This window comes from Lepidothrix coronata, unplaced genomic scaffold (genome assembly GCF_001604755.1).
Source record: "Lepidothrix coronata isolate B3197 unplaced genomic scaffold, Lepidothrix_coronata-1.0 Scaffold154, whole genome shotgun sequence".
NCBI lineage: Eukaryota > Metazoa > Chordata > Aves > Passeriformes > Pipridae > Lepidothrix > Lepidothrix coronata.
In genome coordinates, this window is record NW_016690334.1 from 1,578,119 (window position 1) to 1,597,103 (window position 18,985).

The 18,985-nt window shown below is 48.7% G+C and overlaps 1 protein-coding gene across 3 annotated transcripts; it reads left to right on the forward strand.

Moving 5' to 3' along the window:
• The first annotated feature begins 324 nt into the window (after positions 1-324).
• On the forward strand, positions 325-13,272 carry ORAI2 (ORAI calcium release-activated calcium modulator 2). 3 transcript variants are annotated; one of them, XM_017828925.1, is made up of 5 exons: positions 325-420; positions 1,067-1,240; positions 3,562-3,607; positions 5,750-5,990; positions 11,469-13,272. In XM_017828925.1, the coding sequence occupies exons 4-5, from the start codon at positions 5,763-5,765 to the stop codon at positions 12,012-12,014; spliced, it is 774 nt and encodes a 257-aa protein (XP_017684414.1). In that variant the 5' UTR covers positions 325-420; positions 1,067-1,240; positions 3,562-3,607; positions 5,750-5,762; the 3' UTR covers positions 12,015-13,272. The 3 variants fall into 3 exon arrangements, with proteins under 3 accessions (XP_017684414.1, XP_017684413.1, XP_017684412.1); XM_017828924.1 differs by having other exon boundaries at positions 406-1,240; XM_017828923.1 differs by lacking the exons at positions 325-420; positions 1,067-1,240 and adding an exon at positions 1,798-1,884.
• The last annotated feature ends 5,713 nt before the right edge of the window (positions 13,273-18,985 follow it).

Sequence of the window (18,985 nt, forward strand, 5' to 3'; positions counted from 1 at the left end):
GTGGAGAGATGAGTTATGAGCATTGCTTCACGTGAAGCCCCCTTAGGACAGGCAAACCCTGTGGATACTGTGCGATGAGCCATAAAAATAGGGTGGTTTTTATGGACAGAGAAGAACTGAGAGCCTCACAAATAAAGATGTTCTGCCTCTGAGCTTGTCAGGCCTTTGAGCTAAGTCCTGTTCTGCATTAAGTAGAGCAGATGTTGGTGATTGAACAAATTCAGGTTGTGTGGCCTCATCCTGCCTCCTTAAGATGCCATCCTCACCCGTGCTGAATTATTCATGCTCTCCATTTTGCAGGAATGCCGAGTTTGTAGGTGAAATCCACAAACAGCTAAGAGAACATGTTGGTGAAGGTGGGATCTGCCTCACGGTCTGTCTCGCTGGGGTGGCTCAGTGTAGCAGTAGGAGCTGTATTTGGTAGGTGTTGCTGTGAATTCCAAAAAATACTCTGCCGTGTGTTGTGGTTGTTCCCGGCAGTACGAGCTGGTTGAGAATACAAAGCACTTCAAAGGGGGGTTCAGAGGGATGTTTCTTTGTTAAGACAAAATGCAGGTACTCTGTGACCTCAAAACTGGGAAAACGTCATCCATGGAGTAGAAAAAAGGAAGTGCTCCCGTGTGTAGTAAAATGAGGAATAACTCTACAACTGCTTCCTATAGGCCCTGACAAAGCACTAATAATTTAAAGGCTTAAAACTGCCCGGGAGTTTGACCTGCTTATGTTAAATTCTTTTTCTGGATGCTTTTCTAGAGGAGTCCCTCTCTTTTCCCTGATGGAGACTAATCTTCAGGGATTAAAGTTTGCTCCGTTCCATTTCTAAACATGGGACCCTGAGAGACAGCAGTGTTAGTGCTGAAACGGAGCAGAGGTGTTCCTGATCTCAGAGGTGAAAAACACACTCGGGATAAAAAAATGTATCTTTCTCTTTATTAGGTTTTTGGGGAGTGTCTTCCTGTCTCTTCCTTCCCCCCCGGGCAGAAAGGAATTCAGGATGATGGGATTACCCTGTGATAAAGCTGACCCATTGTGCTGCCTTTCAGCATTTTCTTTATCTCATTTCCAGGGAAGGAACTCCCTCTCTTTCCCATAAGGCTGTCCCTGTCCTTTTGATGGGTTTATACAGGATTTCCTGCTGAGTCAATAGAGGAGGAGTGCAGGGAGATAGCAGCCGGGATTCCAGGGAGCCAGAGGAGGTTGCAGCCCGGCGGAGGCAGAGCAGCGCTGCCTTTTGACTTATGTAAGTGGAGACTTTTTGCTGTGTAATTAACAACTGTAATAAAAGCACATTTGCATCCCATTGCACCAATACCTTCTCTGTGCCAAGACTTAGAGATAACGCCAGCCCCAGACCCACCAACACCTTCTCCAGTGGGGGTTTTTCAGCCCGACCGTGACTTCAGGGATCCGCAGAGCTGATTTTTTTTTTTTTGCCCTGCCAGATGCGCGTTGACGAGCTGCGACCCCCGGCATCCCACCCGGCTGCGGGTACTGGGGGCTGCCCCTCCTCTGTGACCGCTGAGCACATCCCCAGTGTCGAGGACCCCCAAAACCCCCGGGGTGCGGGGGGTGAACGCGGCCCCGGCTCCGCAGGGGAAGGGGGGGCGGGCGGGGGTCTCCTCCCCAGGCCCCGCCCCCGCCGCCGAGGGGGCGTGACCTGGCTGCCCCGCGGCCCAATCAGAGCGCGGTCACGTGCGGGGGCGTGGCGGCGCACCCCCCGTTTCCTGCGGGTCACGTGGCCCGTGCCCGGCGTTGCCGTGGCAGCGGCGGAGGCGGCTCCGGCTCCAGCTCCGGCTCCCGATCCCGGCTCCGGCTCCAGCTCCGGCTCTCCCGCTCCCGCCCGCAATCCCGGGGCTCCCGGCCCGGCCCCCGGACAGCAGCGCGGTGAGCCACGGCCCGCCCCCGCGGCCCCGCATCCCGCCCCGGGGTAGGGGCTCTCCCCCAGCGGGCCCCGCGCTCTGGGGTAGCGGGGGCATCCCCTCCGTGTTTGGGGTGCGGAGGTGGGAGCGTCTCCTGCCCACCGGGAGGAGGAGGTCTCATCTTGCCCGGGGGACTTGGTCTGATCCTGCCTGGATGGGGATTCCCTTGCCCGGGATGGTGGGGGGGGTACGCCCTCATCCTGCCCGCGCAGGGAGAATCCCGCGTCCGGGATGGTGGGGGGGTACGCGCCTCACCCTGCCTCGCTGGGGGCTGTCCCCTGCCCAGGGCGGTGGGGCTGAGAGGGAGGGGAGTCCCGTCCTGCCCGGCGGTGCTTTGGGGGTCCCTTGGGATGCAGAGGGCAGGCCGGCTCCCGGGGGATGTGTCCGGACAGGGATCCTCTCGCCGGGGGTGCTGTGGGGAGACACGTCCAGCCTGGGGAGAAGCCTGGGGAAGCCGATGACCCAGGGTGCTGTTGGAAAAGGGGATCGAGCAACTGGGTCCCGTCCTGCATGAGGAGATGTGGGGGAGCCTTGGGATGCCGGGTAGGGATCCAGTGGTAGGAGGTCTCATCCTGCCTAGGGAGGATGTGTCCAGGTTGCCGTTGGAGGGGAAGGTTCTGCCTGTGAGTGGGTCTTATCCTGGCCTGGGGGATCCCCTGTCCGAGGGTGCTGTTGGAGGGGAGATCCTCCCGTACATCCTGCCCAGGGTGTGCTAAGGGTAGCTGGGAAGGAGAATGAGAAATCCTCTGCTCGGGCAGTGCCCTGTGAGTAGGATCCCAGCTGTGGTGATGGGGGTGAGGGATCACATCCCCTGCTGCCTTAAGGGAGGTCACAGCTGTGGGGTGTTCACACCCTGCCTGGGTGCTGTGACACCCCAGGGGTGCTTCTGGGGGGCCCCGAGCCAGAAGGGGACATAGAAAGGGGTTCCCCATAGCAAAGGGGGCCTGAGCTCATGGAAGAGCAGTAGCAGGACCTGGGGTTTGGCTTAGCCACGGCCTGCAGGGGGTTGGATGATGTTATACCAGGAAGAAAGGCACTGGTACAAACCCACTGACCAGTCTGGGGGTGTGAGGTAGAAATCTGGGTCTGAGGAGGGGACCAGCATCCCAAAACCAGGCAGGGAAGCTGCCAGTGCTGCAAAGACAGATCTACATATCTCACCCTGTGGCATTGTCTTCATTCCCTGCTGTGGAGAAATCCCTGCTTGTGTGCTTGCAGCAGGGCACGGAGATGTGAGGCATGGCAGAAGCTTTCCCTGGGGCAGGGTAACAAGATCAGTGTGAGGGGGCAATTAGAGAGAGGTTTCTGTCTTACCAGTGTGAGATGAAGTGGGGTCAGATGCGTTGATGGTGCAATGGAAGCGAGTGAAGACGCAGCTGGGATGGACTTTGCCAGAGCTGGCAGAGGAAGAGGTCTCCTGGGGAAGTCCTCATTCTCCATCCAAAACTCCATGTGCAGTAAAACCCTGTAGGACAGTTATTTCTGTAAGAGCAAGTGTGCTGAACCTTTAACTTTGCAAGGCAGGAGTGTGAAATCTTCAGAATAACCCTCCCCGGATGCAGATAACTATCTGAGAAGTATTTCCAGAGTAAAACTGCTTCAGATAGAGTGCATGCAAAATGCTTCTTTTGTTCTGTTTCAGCCCCTGGAGCCCTCCACCCACTCCCTCCATGTCCACAGCTAGCAAGGTGAGTTTGCCATCCTGGTACTGCTTGTTTGGGCTACGTTTGTGTTTATGGATTTTATTCTGAAGTTGTTTACTTATTTGAGAACATCTCTTGAGCTGCTCCAGAGTGAAAATTCATCCTTGTGGTATTTTTAGCTTATTTTTCTAATGAAAGAAGCAAATGTGATTGGGTACTCTTGCCCTCTCTCTGTAACCTCTGCATTTATTTGTCTTTTCAATGGAATTTGTCCCAGGGGTCAAAGCTTCCTACATAAAAAGTTCCTACGTATTTTGTGAAAATAAATGGCAGACTAGAGGCCATCACTGTATCAGCTGGGGACAAAGTCTCTTAATTCCCTCCACGCTACACATTGCAGAATCCACACAGGATGTTGTCACAGGAAACAGCTTCATGATTTTGCTGCTCACAGACTGTTTTCTGCCTCCAGTCCTCCCAGGAGGCTTTTTTCTTTTTCTGTAAAATAGGTGATTCTTGCCTTTTCTGAAAACACAGAGCAAGCAGGAAGGTTTGTCCCTCTTAATCTCTTTTGCTTATATTGTTGTGTGAATATTATTTCATGCCTTTCCTTTTTTTCTTTTAATATTTCGAAAACTCCTGAGCAGGTCAGGAGCCATCCTGGAGTTCTCCATGTAATGGTGGCCTTGTAAAAAACTGCCCAGGAATGATCTTGTGCTCTTGCTGCCAGCCTTATTATGTCTGAGGGGGCTGGTACCTGAAAGCCCCCCGTGTTCAGGGGGGACAGTCTTGCGACCTGCAATGCTTCGTTTGCTGCTGCAGTGTAATCTTTGTTATTGTGCCTGAAGCAGCTTTGTTCCCTTTTAGTGACAGCATTCAGAGTTTTGGGCAGTTGATCTTTGCCACTTCTTCAAATCTCACAGCAGCCATGGCTTTATTAGCTGTCCCCATGTGTCCCCTGCATGTGGAGACCTGGGGGGGGGGTGTGGGTTTGAGTAGCAAGGTGCCTGTGACCTTGAGGTGTGGTGCTGGGACTAATTAGTACCACACCAGGTGTGATTCTGGGCAGGCATCTCCTCCTGCTAGGACCTGGTGAGTATTTTATGGCCAGAACATGCAGTTCTAGTGTCAATGGCGGAGTTGTGAGTGAGGGGATTAACTGGAAAATCGTAGTTTCCATTCTTTGGAAGGCTGAGTTAAACATCTAGTTTCAGATGTTTGCCAGAGCTGAGAATTTTTTGCTCAAAACATTCCTTGGATCTTGTGTCTATGGATGGCACAGAGATCACCAGAGCCATTTGGCAGCAGCCTGGTGATGTGGTGGTGTAAGGAGGGTGGTTTGGACCCCGCACTTGGCTCTGTGGCAATCACCACCTGAAATAGTGTTGCTGCTTTCATACATCTCTCAGTGTAATCTCCTGAATCTGAAGATGATGAAATTTCCTGGAAGCAGCTCCATTTTCCCCTTGGAATTGTCTTTTCCTTTCCCCGTGCTCAGAGCCACTGGTAGAATTAAGGGAACAGGATTCTTAGTCAGACGTGGCTGATAAATGGAGTGTGAGCAGTCCAGGAAATTGAACTTCCCACTGCAAAAGCTTGGGAAGTTCACTTGTTAATCCTACACAGCGATCAGCTGTGTGCCTTTTGGAGGAGTTTGGGGAAGAACAATTGTGCCCATCTAAAATGAACCATGAAGAGCAATGGTTTAACTGAAAAAAACTGTTTCCAAAGAACGAGCAAGAAGTGACTCCCTGAATCGGTGTTACTTTGGTTCTCTTAGGAGGTGCATTTGGAGCCAGTCCATGATGCACTAGGAAGAGAACTGTCATCTCAAAACAAAATGATAAGATGGGGTCCTATTGCCAAAGTGTCATCTGTAAAACAATTCTTTTATTAGCAAGGAGGAATTAGAGGGCAAAGTCGAGGTGCCAGCTCTGAAATGAAAAGCCTGATGCTGCACAGCCTTCCTGAATTCCTGATGGAGTGGTTTACCTGTGTAATCTTTCCTAGTTCCTATGGTCATTTTTGGCAATTAGGGACTGTCCTTTTTCAGTTCTGTACCTTGCAAGTGTGATGGCATTTGGTCCATCATTTCCCACCGACCAAGGGGAACTTTGTTCCACCCTAGCTTTTCCAGTAGTTGATGCTCGTCCTGTCTGCCTGAACGTGACTGTTTTATTCCCTCAGCGTTTGTCTCACCATGAGTTCTGAATTAAACGTCCCAGTGGATCCCTCCACCCCTGCTTGCTGCTCTGAGCCTGGCACGAAGGGCATGGATTACCGGGACTGGGTCCGGCGCAGCTACCTGGAATTGGTCACGTCAAACCACCACTCTGTTCAAGCCCTTTCCTGGAGAAAATTGTACCTGAGCCGAGCCAAACTGAAAGCTTCCAGCAGAACCTCTGCTCTGCTCTCTGGATTTGCCATGGTATGTGTGTTTTATAGCTTTCTGAATCGTGAAGGTTTTGGCTCTCTAAAATCATCTATTAATCTGCGTTTTCCTCCTGGGAAGAATCAGGACATACTGTTGTTTCCTGAAGAGGCAGGAGGCATCTGTCTCAGCTGCTGCTGGAAAGTTTGAGGCTGGCTCTCTCAAGGCAGCACTGATACATGAGCTAAGACAACCCACACACTCCCAAGTCAGCTCTTTAAAAATACTAATCCCCTACCTGCAAGTGTTCCACCAGCAGTGCTAAACAATCCAGCACCTGAGCTCTCTTTTAGCCTTGAGGCTGGTCATCCCTTGCTGCCTTTACATGTGAGGTTGCCCATGGGTGAGGTTGCTCATGGGCGTGGAGTTCCTCCAGGCCCCTGTGGTTGCTGTGGTCCTGAACGTTATTTTAATTTCTGTGTGTGTTTTCTCAGGTCATGGTGTCTAAAATAAGGTGGAGGTTGGGTCGCAGTCTGCCAAAGTGAAGTTTGCGTAGCGTGATCAGGGAGATCGTGTTATACACTGAGGTGTGAGAAAAGGCCCTGAGCCTCTTGTCAGAGGGCTCTGTAGCCTGAAGGGAGCCAAACCTGGTATATTTTTGTCAGTGCTGCCTATTAGAAGTAATCCCTGGTGCTTGCTTTCTGCTGTGCTGCATTCGGGTGTTATCTGGAAGCTATTTGCATAGGTCAAAACCGTGTCAGGAGTAAGCAAATAAACAAGACAGAGACAGTCTGGTCCAGTGCTCAGGCTTGTTCGAGCTGTGGTGTTAACAAAACACGGCTCTGCTGTGTCAGTGTGAGCCCCTTCACCTCCCCTCTGCTTCTTACTTACTGGGAGTGAGAATTGAAACCAGTTTGGGGGAGGTTTTCTGCTCAGGAAATAGGCAGGTCTGGTTGTTCCTGAGGTCTGTCAGCAGGGGGGCAGAGGGCAGTGCCTGGTGCGTGGGACACGATGTGAGGATGTTGCATCCTGCAGCTCAGAAGTTGTGAGGGGAAGACAGATCTTTCCAGATAGCCTTTCTTGTTTTATTTTAGCTTTTTCCGCTGCTTTTTCCTCCCCCAGTCCCCCAGACCATGAATCATCCATAACATTTCAGCAGTCTGGGATGACAAAGTTGGTCACCCAAAGGGAAGCTGTCAAGCTGCAGGTGGGGGGTTCAGTGGGAGCAGACTGGAGGGGGAGAGGGTGCTTGGGGGGGTTTTGTGTCCTCTCCGCTCTCTGTCTGTATGCAAGAGATGCTCATAAAAGCTTTTCACAAAGTCTTTGTTGGTTTATGACCAAACTTGTGTGCTGCAAGGGCAGAAGGTCCCTTCTTTTGAGAAAGCTGGATGCTCTCCTGTAGACTCCTTTCACTCAGTTTCCTTACTCTGGAAAGCCTCTCATGTGCTTGCCCTGTGGGCCTCTGGAGTTCCACGTTAGTCATTTGTGACCATTCTCTTTAACATGGTTATTACATTAGCATTTTGTGTTCCTGTGGACTGATCTACGAGCATGGTCACACGAGGTGTCCGTGCTGGGCTGTGCTGTCACTGGCATCACTGGGCCTCGGGGGGCTTGCAGCCCACCCACACTGCAGGGCATTGAAAACAAAGCATGCCTTCTCAGCTCACACAACACAAAGTTGCTGGAAGCCCTTGGCAAACACACAAAGTTAACCATTGGTTTTGTTTTCTCTCTAAACTGTTTAAAATGCAAGTCCAATAAACACACAGGTCTAAATACTGTTAATTATGACCACCAGCCTAACATATAAGAGGTACTCCTGAAATCAGTAACAGCAAGACATAAAATCTCTTGCAAAATCTCTCTTTATTAGCAAGCTTTTTCCCAGCTAATTGGACCTTCCTTTGAAAGCTGAGGTATTTGTTCCTATTGGGTTGGTTCTCCTCTGGTAATTTGACATGTAGGTATTTAGTACACGGATGTTTACTCTATTGAGAGCAACTATTTGGCTATTGATGAAAGAAGTTATTTTGAGATAAATGTGTGTAGACGTGGCACTCAGGGACATGGTTTAGTGGTGGACTTGGCAGTGCTGGGGGAAAGGTTGGACTCGATGATCTTAACCATCTTTTCCAAGCTAACTGATTCTGTGATTCTATGAAATAGTTTCCCTGAAGCCTTGAGTGCATTTAACTATGTAAACAAATGTCATTCAGGGCTTGGCTATTGCTTTATTTACTTCCCTGTCGGTGTGTTTGATTCAAGCCAGTTCCATATTGGCTGAAAATTATTGCGAGCTGATGGATATTTAATCAACAGGCGATGGCTCTGATCCAGCTCCTTCTGGACAGGCTGTAGAATAATGCAAACCTTCCTCGTTACCATCTCTGGTATTTCTGGCAGAGAGTTGGGCAGATCAGGAGGATGTGGGTCATTCCAGTGCCACGTCTGCTTGGAGATGGGTTGTAGGGCGACTGCATTCGCCCCGAGGAGGCTGCAGATAAAGGAAATTAAGAGGGAGCTTAGGAGACTTCCTTAATAATTTTCCTGATGGAAATAAGAGCTGTTACTGCTAATCCATCTTCTCAATACTTGTCCAATCGCTACAGGATATGTATTTGATTAAAAAAAAAGACAAAACAAAAACCCTAACAGATCTACTGGAGTGATTTTTACAGCCTGCCAAACCATCTGTGTGAATGTGTCATGGTTTATGTTAAGCCATTTGTCATCCTTTTGCCTGTTATTATCTGTCCTGGTCTAAATTTCTCAAGATGAGTATCATTTTTGTTGTGGATAATCGGGGCTGTACTGGTCTAAAACCCACCATCATTGCATGTAATTTAATTGCAGTTTAATTCTAAAATGTTCTGAGCGCTCGGTCCTGGGAGCCTGGAGTCCAACAGGATGATTCTCAAGCTTAAAATTAAGCCTATGCTGAAATATTCCATGGCTTGGCACAGTGCTCAGCCTTGCAAAGTGGCTTCTGAGAAGAGGTTAAAATAAGGGGGCTGTTGCATGAAAGAGTATAATTGTATCAAACATGACATATTAATAGTTTTACAGGCTAGGCAGCATATTTAATAATTTTTAAATGGGTTATGTCAGCTTGTCCTCTTTCTCTTATCCCGGTCAGGAAATGACATGACAGTCTGTGCAGGGTAAAGCAATCAGAGCTCACTCACCTTTTCAGCACTTGTCTGGGTTAAATGAACTGGTTTTCTGCCTTGCTGCACTATCTGGATTGTTGATGTTTTCCCCTGAAATACCTCTTACTGAGCCATCAGTCAGTGTTAAAAATTCATCACATCGCACAGCTGAAGCCAGCCCTAGGGAATAGGTTAGTCTGGGAGGAAACATCCAATTAGCTGAAAAGTGCTGCTCATGTGAAGGATAACAAGCAGAAATTGATATGTTGACATCAGCCAGGCTTTCAGCTTTAATATAAAGCTATAAATTGAACATGCAGGTACAATTCCCATTCAGCTGGCTGAATACCACGTCCCTGGTTATTGCAGCACCCACTAATGAACAATATACCTGCAGCTTTTCCTGGCTGATGGGGTGTGACTGGCAACCACAGCGCTGTACAAATTCATTGTACGTAGAGAATAAGTCTGATCTCCTCCCTCTCAAATCAATATAAGGGGAATTGCAAAGAGAACATGCACAAGGCCATGCGAAATGTGTTTTAGTTAAATTGACCTTGCAATAGATAGAAGGCCAATCCTGTGTTAATATTTTCTTTGCTGTACAACAGGAACTACTGTAAACTGCAAACAGGAACCTATAAAACAAACAAACAAACAAAGTAAACTCTCCACATGTTCATAATCAGGACAAGGGGCTGGGAATATCCAAGAACCACCACAATATTTTTCATGTCTCCAAAATCCTAAATAGTTTCTGAAAGTATAAATCTGGGCTTGTAGACCATTTGCCACATATTATATCTTGGTTGCTACTAAGGGTTGGACTTGATGATCTCAGAGGTTCCTTCCAACCTGGCTGATTCTATGACTCTAAATGTGTTCAGACTTGACTGTGATCCCCTCATTCAGGCTGCTGATGATTTCAGAGTAAATGCAGGTAAGGCAGCAGTAATGCCAACTGGCTTCCATCCCCTTTAATCCTTTTCAGGGCTTCCCACAGGGAGAACATGAGCAGACCCCTAATCTTCCAGTGCCTAAATAATATTATTAACAAGTAATGCCAGAGTGAGCGGTGCAGGTGATTATACAGAGCCCGAAATGGCTGCTCGGGGGGTGTCTCATGTGAAGTCTGGATAAAGTAATCATGAGTCAGTTCTGCAAAATGCTTCAGTGTCCAAGAATTGAGCTGCTTGTTCAGACTTTGCCTTGTCATGATGGTCTTGAGAGGCGCTGCCCTGAGTCAGGAACCCAAGCGTGGCTTCTTTCCATGTAGCTGTGCCGTGCTGGAGCAGCAGGTCCCCTGGGATCACCAGACGTTTTGCCTGCTGCCAGGAGAGTTAATATCTCTGCAAATCATGAAGTGCAGCTGCAGATCCAAGCCAGCTGCTAGAGAGGACTGTTTGATAGTCTTGTTCACTGCTTTTGTGGCTTCTCTTAGTGAAAAAGGTTTGTGCAGTCCTTTCAGGGATGCTGTCACAGAGAAGTACTGGTTTACTTCACAGGTAGGTTAAGTAATTGTACAAATTCTTATGCTAAACCAGTTAACAGGCCTGTACTAGACTCTAGTTCTGATCTCAGAAGAGCCTCCTGCTCTGTTGCACATATTCTGCTTCTTAAGCTTTATTTGATTAAAGAAAAAATAGCCTTAGAGACCTACTCTTGTTTTGGGAAGGAGACTCCTCTCTGAGTTGCTGAGCACACCCATAAGCCAGTAGCTGTCCACTTCTGCTGAGTGTATCAGTAAGTTATTAGCCCTCAAGGGAGAAATTTGAGGATATAAATAACTTGTATCTGGGCATATTTGTAATAAAACCAAACGTAAACTGTTCTGAGAATAGAAGGCAGCTATTTTAACTACGGGCTGACTTAACCTATAAAGTAGCTTGCGTGCTTCCCATGGAGGGGGGACAGTGAAACCTGGCTGGCCACTGGCCAGAGGAGCTGCTTGGTTTTGCTTTTCTTTACACACCCGGAGTCGAAACTTCCTGCGCTGCCGCCGCCAGTGAGGGGCGGAAGGAGAAGGTGTGAGGGGCGGGGGGGCTGGCAGGCTGTCGGCTGCCTCCCCGCCCCACGTGCCGTCTAATGAGTTCCTTCTGTTGTGTGTTGGGGTTGATGCAGCTCGTATGGCTCGTGGCTGCGAGGAGAGACGTGTTATGTTAGAAACCGACGGCGCAGAAACGTGTTCCCGAGGCTCACAAAGGCCAAGGCACAGGCTGTGTGAGGAACGGCAGTGATCCATCCCGGCTGCCATTCCAGAAAGCGCTTGAGCGTGTACTTGACCTTAGGTGTTCTTCCTGAATAAAGATGCTTTCCTGGATGGAAGCCTTGAAAAGAGGGAAAGCCAGCAGCTGTTGACGAGCTCTCTGTTCCTTGGTTCCAGGTTGCCATGGTGGAGGTGCAGCTGGAGGTGCAGTACAAGTACCCCCAGATGCTGCTGATCGCCTTCAGTGCCTGCACGACGGTGCTCGTGGCGGTTCATCTCTTCGCCCTGCTCATCAGCACCTGCATTCTGCCCAACGTGGAGGCAGTGAGCAACATCCACAACCTGAACTCCATCAGCGAGTCCCCCCACGAGCGCATGCACCCCTACATCGAGCTGGCCTGGGGCTTCTCCACCGTCCTGGGAATCCTCCTGTTCCTCGCGGAGGTCGTGCTGCTGTGCTGGATAAAATTCCTGCCTGTGGGCTCCATCCTGAAGAACGAGACCACCAACGTGGAGAAGCCCAGCAGCCACGCGGGGTGGCAATCAGCACTGGTCTCCACCATCATCATGGTCCCCGTGGGTCTGATTTTTGTCGTCTTCACCATTCACTTCTACCGCTCCTTGGTGCGGCACAAAACGGAGCGGCACAACCGGGAGATCGAGGAGCTCCACAAACTCAAAGTGCAGTTAGATGGGCATGACAGAGGCATGCAGGTGGTGTGACAGAGCCTGCACGCCGCCTCAGCTGGGGCTGAGGGCAAAACACCCGGTTTGCTACTTGGTGGGACGCACCAGTGATGGATTGTCTTGAGGCTTCAATATGTAAATGCTAATTGCCTGCCATTTCTAGCTGTGGGTTCTAATGCTGTTTCACATGCTGGGGTCTCTGGCCTGATTCTGGTCCTACACACTTGGTACTTGAGTTGACACTGCCGTGGAGTTCAAGGTCAAAACTTTACCTTAACATTGGTTCAGATAGCCAAAAATCTGTATTTTTTACAAATGCAATATTCTGTTGCCAAAAGTAAAACTGCATCAGCTTCCAAACAGCCAGTGTGTGTGTGTGTGTGTAGGACCTGTCTTACATGTCAGAACTCCCTGGCTGTCAGTGCAGCCACGATTAACTGGCTGCTCATTTCTAGAGCAGAGCTGGTTAACGTGGGTACCTGCAGCTGACTCAAGGACATCCAGGAAAGCACAACAGAAACTGAAAGTGTTGATCACCATTGTTCCAAAGCAAGTATTCCATAAATACATAACCAGAAAGAAATCAGCCTTAGCTTTTTTTGTTCTTTTCTTGCTATTCTTTACTATGTTTTTACGGCTGGGGATGTAGAACTTTGAATTGCAGGAGGCTGGGAAGTTCTCTCGTACTTTCTTCAGCAGCGTCTGTCACTTTAGATCGAATGAGTGCCAAGATCATGTGTTTTTTCCCAAGAAGAGGCAAGAGTGCCCAGGGAAGGCTTACAGGTGTTTTAGTTTTAACAAGGACATTCTTAAAACAGAACAGTGCCGGGGAATTTAATGAGACAAAACTTTGAAGGACTAGCAAAGCGAGTTTCAAGGAGGTAAGGAGTGACAGCAGATATCGGACGAATCTGTTGCTGTGTCTTCTTCATTCACATGTTGCTGCGATGCCTTTTGCCTGTTTTGCTGGAGAGAACAAGCCCAGTCCCGTGTATCCCATCATTTAGCTTTTTTCAATTGGCTGTAGCATTTTTCTGTCAGAAATGAATGCTTCCTTCTCCCTCCACCAAAGCAGGCAGCTCCTCTGGTGGAACCTGGAGCTTGTGCTGGCGAGCCCGATGGAGCTGGATCCGGCAGGAATGCTGTGTGCCATTAAAGAGCTATCCATTTCCCTTGAGCTCATTTCTTTTTTCAGCAGCTGAGACAGTGACACTTGCATGTCTGTGTTGTGCTTAGCAAGGGAAGCCTGTAAATTCTGTAGCATCCTTGTGGGTGAAAAACTTCTGAAAAAAAACCCAATTTTATGATTTTTGGTAACTTTGTGGAGGGAAAAGAGTGTTTTGCAATCATGAGCTCTTTGAAGGGAAAGTAAGGCTTTCTGCCACACAGGGCTGCAAGAAGCATAAGCACATTTTCTTGGCCCTGATCCTGTGCTGATTTCCTCCTCTGCACTCAAAAACTGCAGTTTCAGAGTCTCCGAGGCCTTATAGGTTTCTGAAATGATTAAGGATGTTTGTAATGTTCTGTTTAACCCTGGTCCCTTATTCCACTGGGATTTGAGAAACTTAATGGCAGTGTATTATTACATGTCAGCTTCCCAGAACGGAGAGTACACGCAAACCCCAGGGCAGCAGGGTGAGACTATCCCAATATTCCTCTCTGGTGAGGGCCTTGGGAAACCAACTCTCATCTCTCTGGTTTACATGCGAATGTGAGCGTTGCTGAACAAGTTGCTTAGCACTGTGTCTGTGGCTTTCATCTGCTGTTCTTGCTGCAGTTGGCATGTACCATATTGGCTGATGTGCAGCAAAGAAAAATAGGCTTTGTGTGCTAAATGACTAATCTGTACTCATGTGCATATGCAAAAAAATGAGGAGTGTGTCCTCCAGGAAGTGGGTGGTCCTGAAATTCATACAAACTCCCCAGGAATCCGCCCTCTCTCCCTTCCTCTTTTTACCATAATAAAAATTAAAGGTTTATACAACAAAATCAGTTCAGTTTTCTGCCTAGTATTACACGTGTGGGCTCTTCCCCCCAGGAGAATTTCTGTTGTGAGGCCAGAGCCAGACCAGATGGGACAAGTCTCTCATCTGTACTTTGCACTCTCCTTTAATAATACCCTTGTGTACTGAAGAGCTCGGGAAGTTGTCGAGGAAAGCATTGAGCCATTTTTGCAATTTAAAAGGAAAAGCTTCCCCGTGTGCACACAGTGCTGTGAAAGCAATGCAGCTCGTTTGGAAACAGCCAATTTGTTAATTTAATTTTTTGCAAGTATAATGAACTTCAGCAAATGGAGAAATGCAGCAGAAACTGTGCTTTGATTTTTGTAGAATAACTCGTTGAGGCTTTGGTGGGATTGGATTCAAGATCAGTCTCAAGGCAGAGCATCTGTGACTGGAGTGGGATCGCCTTACTCCAGGGGGAGTCTGAGGTATGGTTTGGGATGGTGTCCCCGGGGGTAAATGTACTTAAAGCAGAATAATAACATGCTTTCCCATCTTTGCTTGCAGCTCTGTGTCTTGTGTCTCTCTGGGCACCGAGTTCTCCCTTCCATGAGAAGCCCTTGAGAGTATTTTTGCTCAGTGACTGTGGCATCTGGGATCTCTCTGGGATCACCTTCGTGCTGTAACTCCTCTCCTTTCCCAGCAACAGCATCTGCTTTTCTTGCTCCTGCCTCTCTTCCTTCAACTTGTTTACATTTTCACCTCTGTCAGGTCCAGACTTGTGTTGCAGACAGGTTACCTGTGGTACCAGCCGTAGCAGTTCATCCATAAAGGAAGGAGTAGGGATGTTGTAGTTGTCCAGGTGGGTGTTTCTGTGCTACAGCACTAGAAAATCCTTGCTCCTGCTGCTGCCCATGGCTGTCAGCAGGGTTCCCATCAGTCAAGCATGAAGATTCCAGCTTTTCCACACTGTCACTGCTGTCCCAGCAGGCCTGTGTCATGTCTGGATTTGTCTGTCCCATGCTGTCACCTCTCTGTCGTTTCTGGGGTGTCCATTTGTCATTCCTGGAGTGTCCCAGGTTTTGTGTGGCTCCGTTCCTGCAACTCCTGCCCAGAGATGCTTCTCCCAAGGGTTCCACCCTCAGCTGGGGACATGTGTTGAGGATCTCCCTGACGTGTGTGTTGGCTTTCTGTACCAGCCTTGGGCCCTGGGCTGCTGCACCCTGGGGTGGCTGTTGCCCTGATTCTCAGCCCCCTTGGGCTGTGACTCACTGGACCAGTTATTACCTTATTTGGGCCATTTCTCCAATTTTTGCTCTGCGGCTTAGCAAGGGGACAGCCATGATCTCACTCCAGAGTCCTCAGTCTTCCTCTAGATTTTTTTTGGACAGCTTTTGCCCAGCAGAAAAACGCCTCTGCAGACTGCAGCGCTGCAGGGACCTTGCCTGCCCACCCTACAGCAGGGAAGGAGCTGTCAAAGACAAGGGTACAGCCCAATTTGTGTCATTCCCAGGCACCTGCCCTGGTAATTTAGGAGGCAACTCCTCTCCCTCCTTCCCTGGTTAGCAGGAGTAAAGGCAGTGCACGACTGGGAGCCGGAGGGAGCTGCGGGAGCCCGAGCAGTGTCGGGTTCTCCCTTCGCCGTGTTTAGTGGCCGCTCTCACTCTGTGAGCTCCCTATTTTTAACATCACCCCAGGGCAGGCCTGGCTCCCGTTGTCTCAGTGGGTATGTGACTCTCAGAGGGACTTTATGACCAGGAGAGATGGAGCAGTGTTGGGTTTCCACGTGACGGATGAAAGCGATCCTGTGCGAGAGCCCCGGGTGGGGCGAGCGCTGCCGTAAGCGCTCAGATATGTGGGAGTGTTTATAGAGAGCTCCGGCGTGGGTTCAGCTGCAGAGAGAGAACATCCTTCCTCTTCCCTGGCTCTGGGATGTGGGGATGGGCAAGCCCAGCTTGCCTCGAGGACACCTGAGCTGGGCTGAGGGGTGGAGGTGCTCCTCTGGCCTTTCATAATGTGCTTTCTCTCCTGTCCCTGCCTTCAAACAAACAACAAAAGGCTTTTTGGATTTTCCCCACTGCTGCAGCTTCTTAATCTTCTAAATCTCATTGCATCTACTTTTAAGATAGCTGCCTCAGCACCCCCTCCAGGCTGCAATCTCAAATTCAGCTCCCGGTGAGGCTGGGCCAGGGGGGTTATTTTCTGATTAACTCTCAGGCTCTTTTCTCTGCACCCGACTCAAAGCAGTTTCAGTAATTTGACTGTCTGGATTTGGAGAGCATTCCCTTGAATCCCTGTGTGTCCAGCTGGGAGCTTGCCTTCTGTCCAGGGTTGTGACAGCGATGAGTGCTAAGAGGAAAAAAAAAAAAAAAATCTGTATTTTAGCTTTGCCTGTTCTTGTTTTATCTCTGCACGAACAATATTTAATGTAGAGCAACGAATGTATCTCAGTTATTGTCCAGCTGTGTGAGAGAAACTGGATAAATTTGTTCAGTTTTGCGCTTCCTACTGATTTCAGACTGATTTTTTGAAAGGCAGCTCAAGTCCTCCAGCATCCTCTATGGGTTAACTTGGGTTCTGCCTTGTTTTTTTTAAAAAATCTTGCTCAGATATTATCCTTCTCCTTTTAACATACACAAGTAGATAACAACTAGACGTGCTTCCTTTTAATGAGGGTCTGGGTCTTGGCATGTGCTTTACAAGGAGGTTAAGGAGATGGTTAAGGAGATGAACAGCTGTGACAGGAACTTCTATATCAGGAAGACCATTAAAATTTGTCTTATGTTAATAATACCAGCTTAGTGGACAAAATTACTTTTAAGAGCTCATTAATTAAGACTAAAACCTCTTTGTACTTTTCTCAGATTTCTATGGTACTTGACAGTCAATTTGTTAATGCTTTGTAACTCTGCAAAACAGGGTTTTCTGGCTCTTTTTTTGTTTCTTTGTTTTGTTTTCTGGCTTTTTAGGAGAGAATGTACATAAAGTTTTGTAAAGTAATACTGAACAGATGGGTGTAATTGCATTTTGATCTAAGGATGATGCCCAAGAGGCTGTTTAAAATGTCAAAAGACTGACCCAGCAATTACTGTAGTGACTAGATTAAGTTTTGGACTTCAAAACCATTGAGACAAATCCCTCAGTTTTTGGCTCAGTATTTAATTATTTGCATTTTTTCACATTTAAGATACCAACCAGGAAGAGCAGGAATTTTCTGGCAAGAGCAGCAGCTCCTGCATAGTTTGATTGAGGCAGAAAAACTCAGCTAACAAATGCAGGGCACAAAATGAACTAACACTGTGTATGTGTTATTGTGGCAATCTGATTCATCAGGAGCCATCATCTGCTTCCAGTGCAGAGAGAATGGAACAGCAGGTACACACAAGGAAAGTGTTTTAGCAGGCTGAGAGTGCAATATAAATCTAAAAGGGAGTGTTGGAAGTTAGGGCCAAACATTAATGGCAATACTTGATTGCTGCAGTTGGAGTGGATCGATGGAGAGGCTCAGAACTGGAAGAGTGATGAGGATATGAGTGCAGTGACTGCTCTGTGAGAACCTGCCCTGGGTTTCCTCTGTGTGTCTGTGCTGGGCTCCCCCAGGCCGACAGCCTCCTCCTCCTGTGTGGACGAAGCTCCTCTGCTCCAAAGGCAGCTCCATGTGCTGTCCTGGGAACATCATGCTCCCAAAGGCCTGTGGATTCCACCCACACAGTGCTGATCACACCAGGCTGCAGAAAAGGTGAGGAACTGCTGAAAAGGTGAGGAACTGCTGTTTTGAGAGTACCCCCTGCTTTTGGGAGTGAGCTGGAGAATCACAGAATGGGCTGGGTTGGAAGGGTCCTTACTGATCATCCAGTTCCACCCCCTGCCATGGGCAGGGAACCTTCCCCTATCCCAGGTTGCTCCAAGCCCCCTCCAACCTGGCCTTGGACACTTCCAGGGAAGGGGCAGCCACAGCTTCTCTGTGCCAGTGCCTCACCACCCTCACAGGGAAGAATTTCTTCCTAATACCTAATGTAGATCTACCCTCTTCCAGTTGCAGCCTATGAGGAATTTCCTGGGATAGAGCTCTCTGTGCCTGTTCATGTTTGCAGTGACAGGTTTCCATCAGAGAGGCCGTGCTGTGACTGCTGGAATCACTCCTGGAGCACCTCAGTGACACTCCTCAGCCCGCCTGGATGGAGGTTTGGGGTTTGGGACTGCTCATGGCAGCCCTACTTGTGGATCTCTGCAGGAATTAACACGTAGCCAATGTCCACAGCTGTTTAAATACAGGGCTAAACTGAACCTGGTTCACTGCACAAAGGGCTGTAGCTGTATCTGCTGGCTTAACTGATAAGAAATATCCTGATTGACCCAACTGATTTCTAGTAAGGGTTTTGGGTAAAGAGCTCCCTCCCCTGCAGTCCCTAAAGCAGAGGGCAGTGCCTGTGGCATTAGTGCATTACTGTACAGTAAATCCTGTGCATTGTGCCAGGGAAGTACTTCTAGGGCAGAACACAGCAGTGCAGGGATGCTGAGATCCTGTTTGTAAATATGTCTGTCCCCTTTCCTTACCAACCAAAGCCAGGCAGCACTGTAACGTGGTGTTTTAGTGCTGTAGGTGTGACTGTGCTGAATGGTTTTCATGGCACAACTGTGTTTATTAAAGGATCACACTTCTTCCGTGGCACAACTTCATTTTCAAGAGCACAGAAGTTTGTTCAGAGCAGACAGATGGCCTCAAATCAGCTTCTGCTGCAAATGACTACTTGAATCTTAGGTACGAGGCATGATTCAAACCTGACTGCTGGAGGTGCCAGGAAAATAAATGATAGCTGCCAGTGTTGCAGTCTGTTGCCCAGCTTATTCCCAAAATCAGACTCTTGCTACTGAGAGCTGACAGCGGGGTTCAGAGATGACAAATGATCAGAAAATAACACAGCCTGTGCAGGCCTTTGGTCTGATCCCTGTCCAAGCTTGAAGAGTGGCATCAGCCCTCTGCAAATGCTGCTCTTAGATCCCAGAAGATACAGGTCACACACGGAATTTATGATTAATCCTCATTGTTAAGAGCCTGAATCT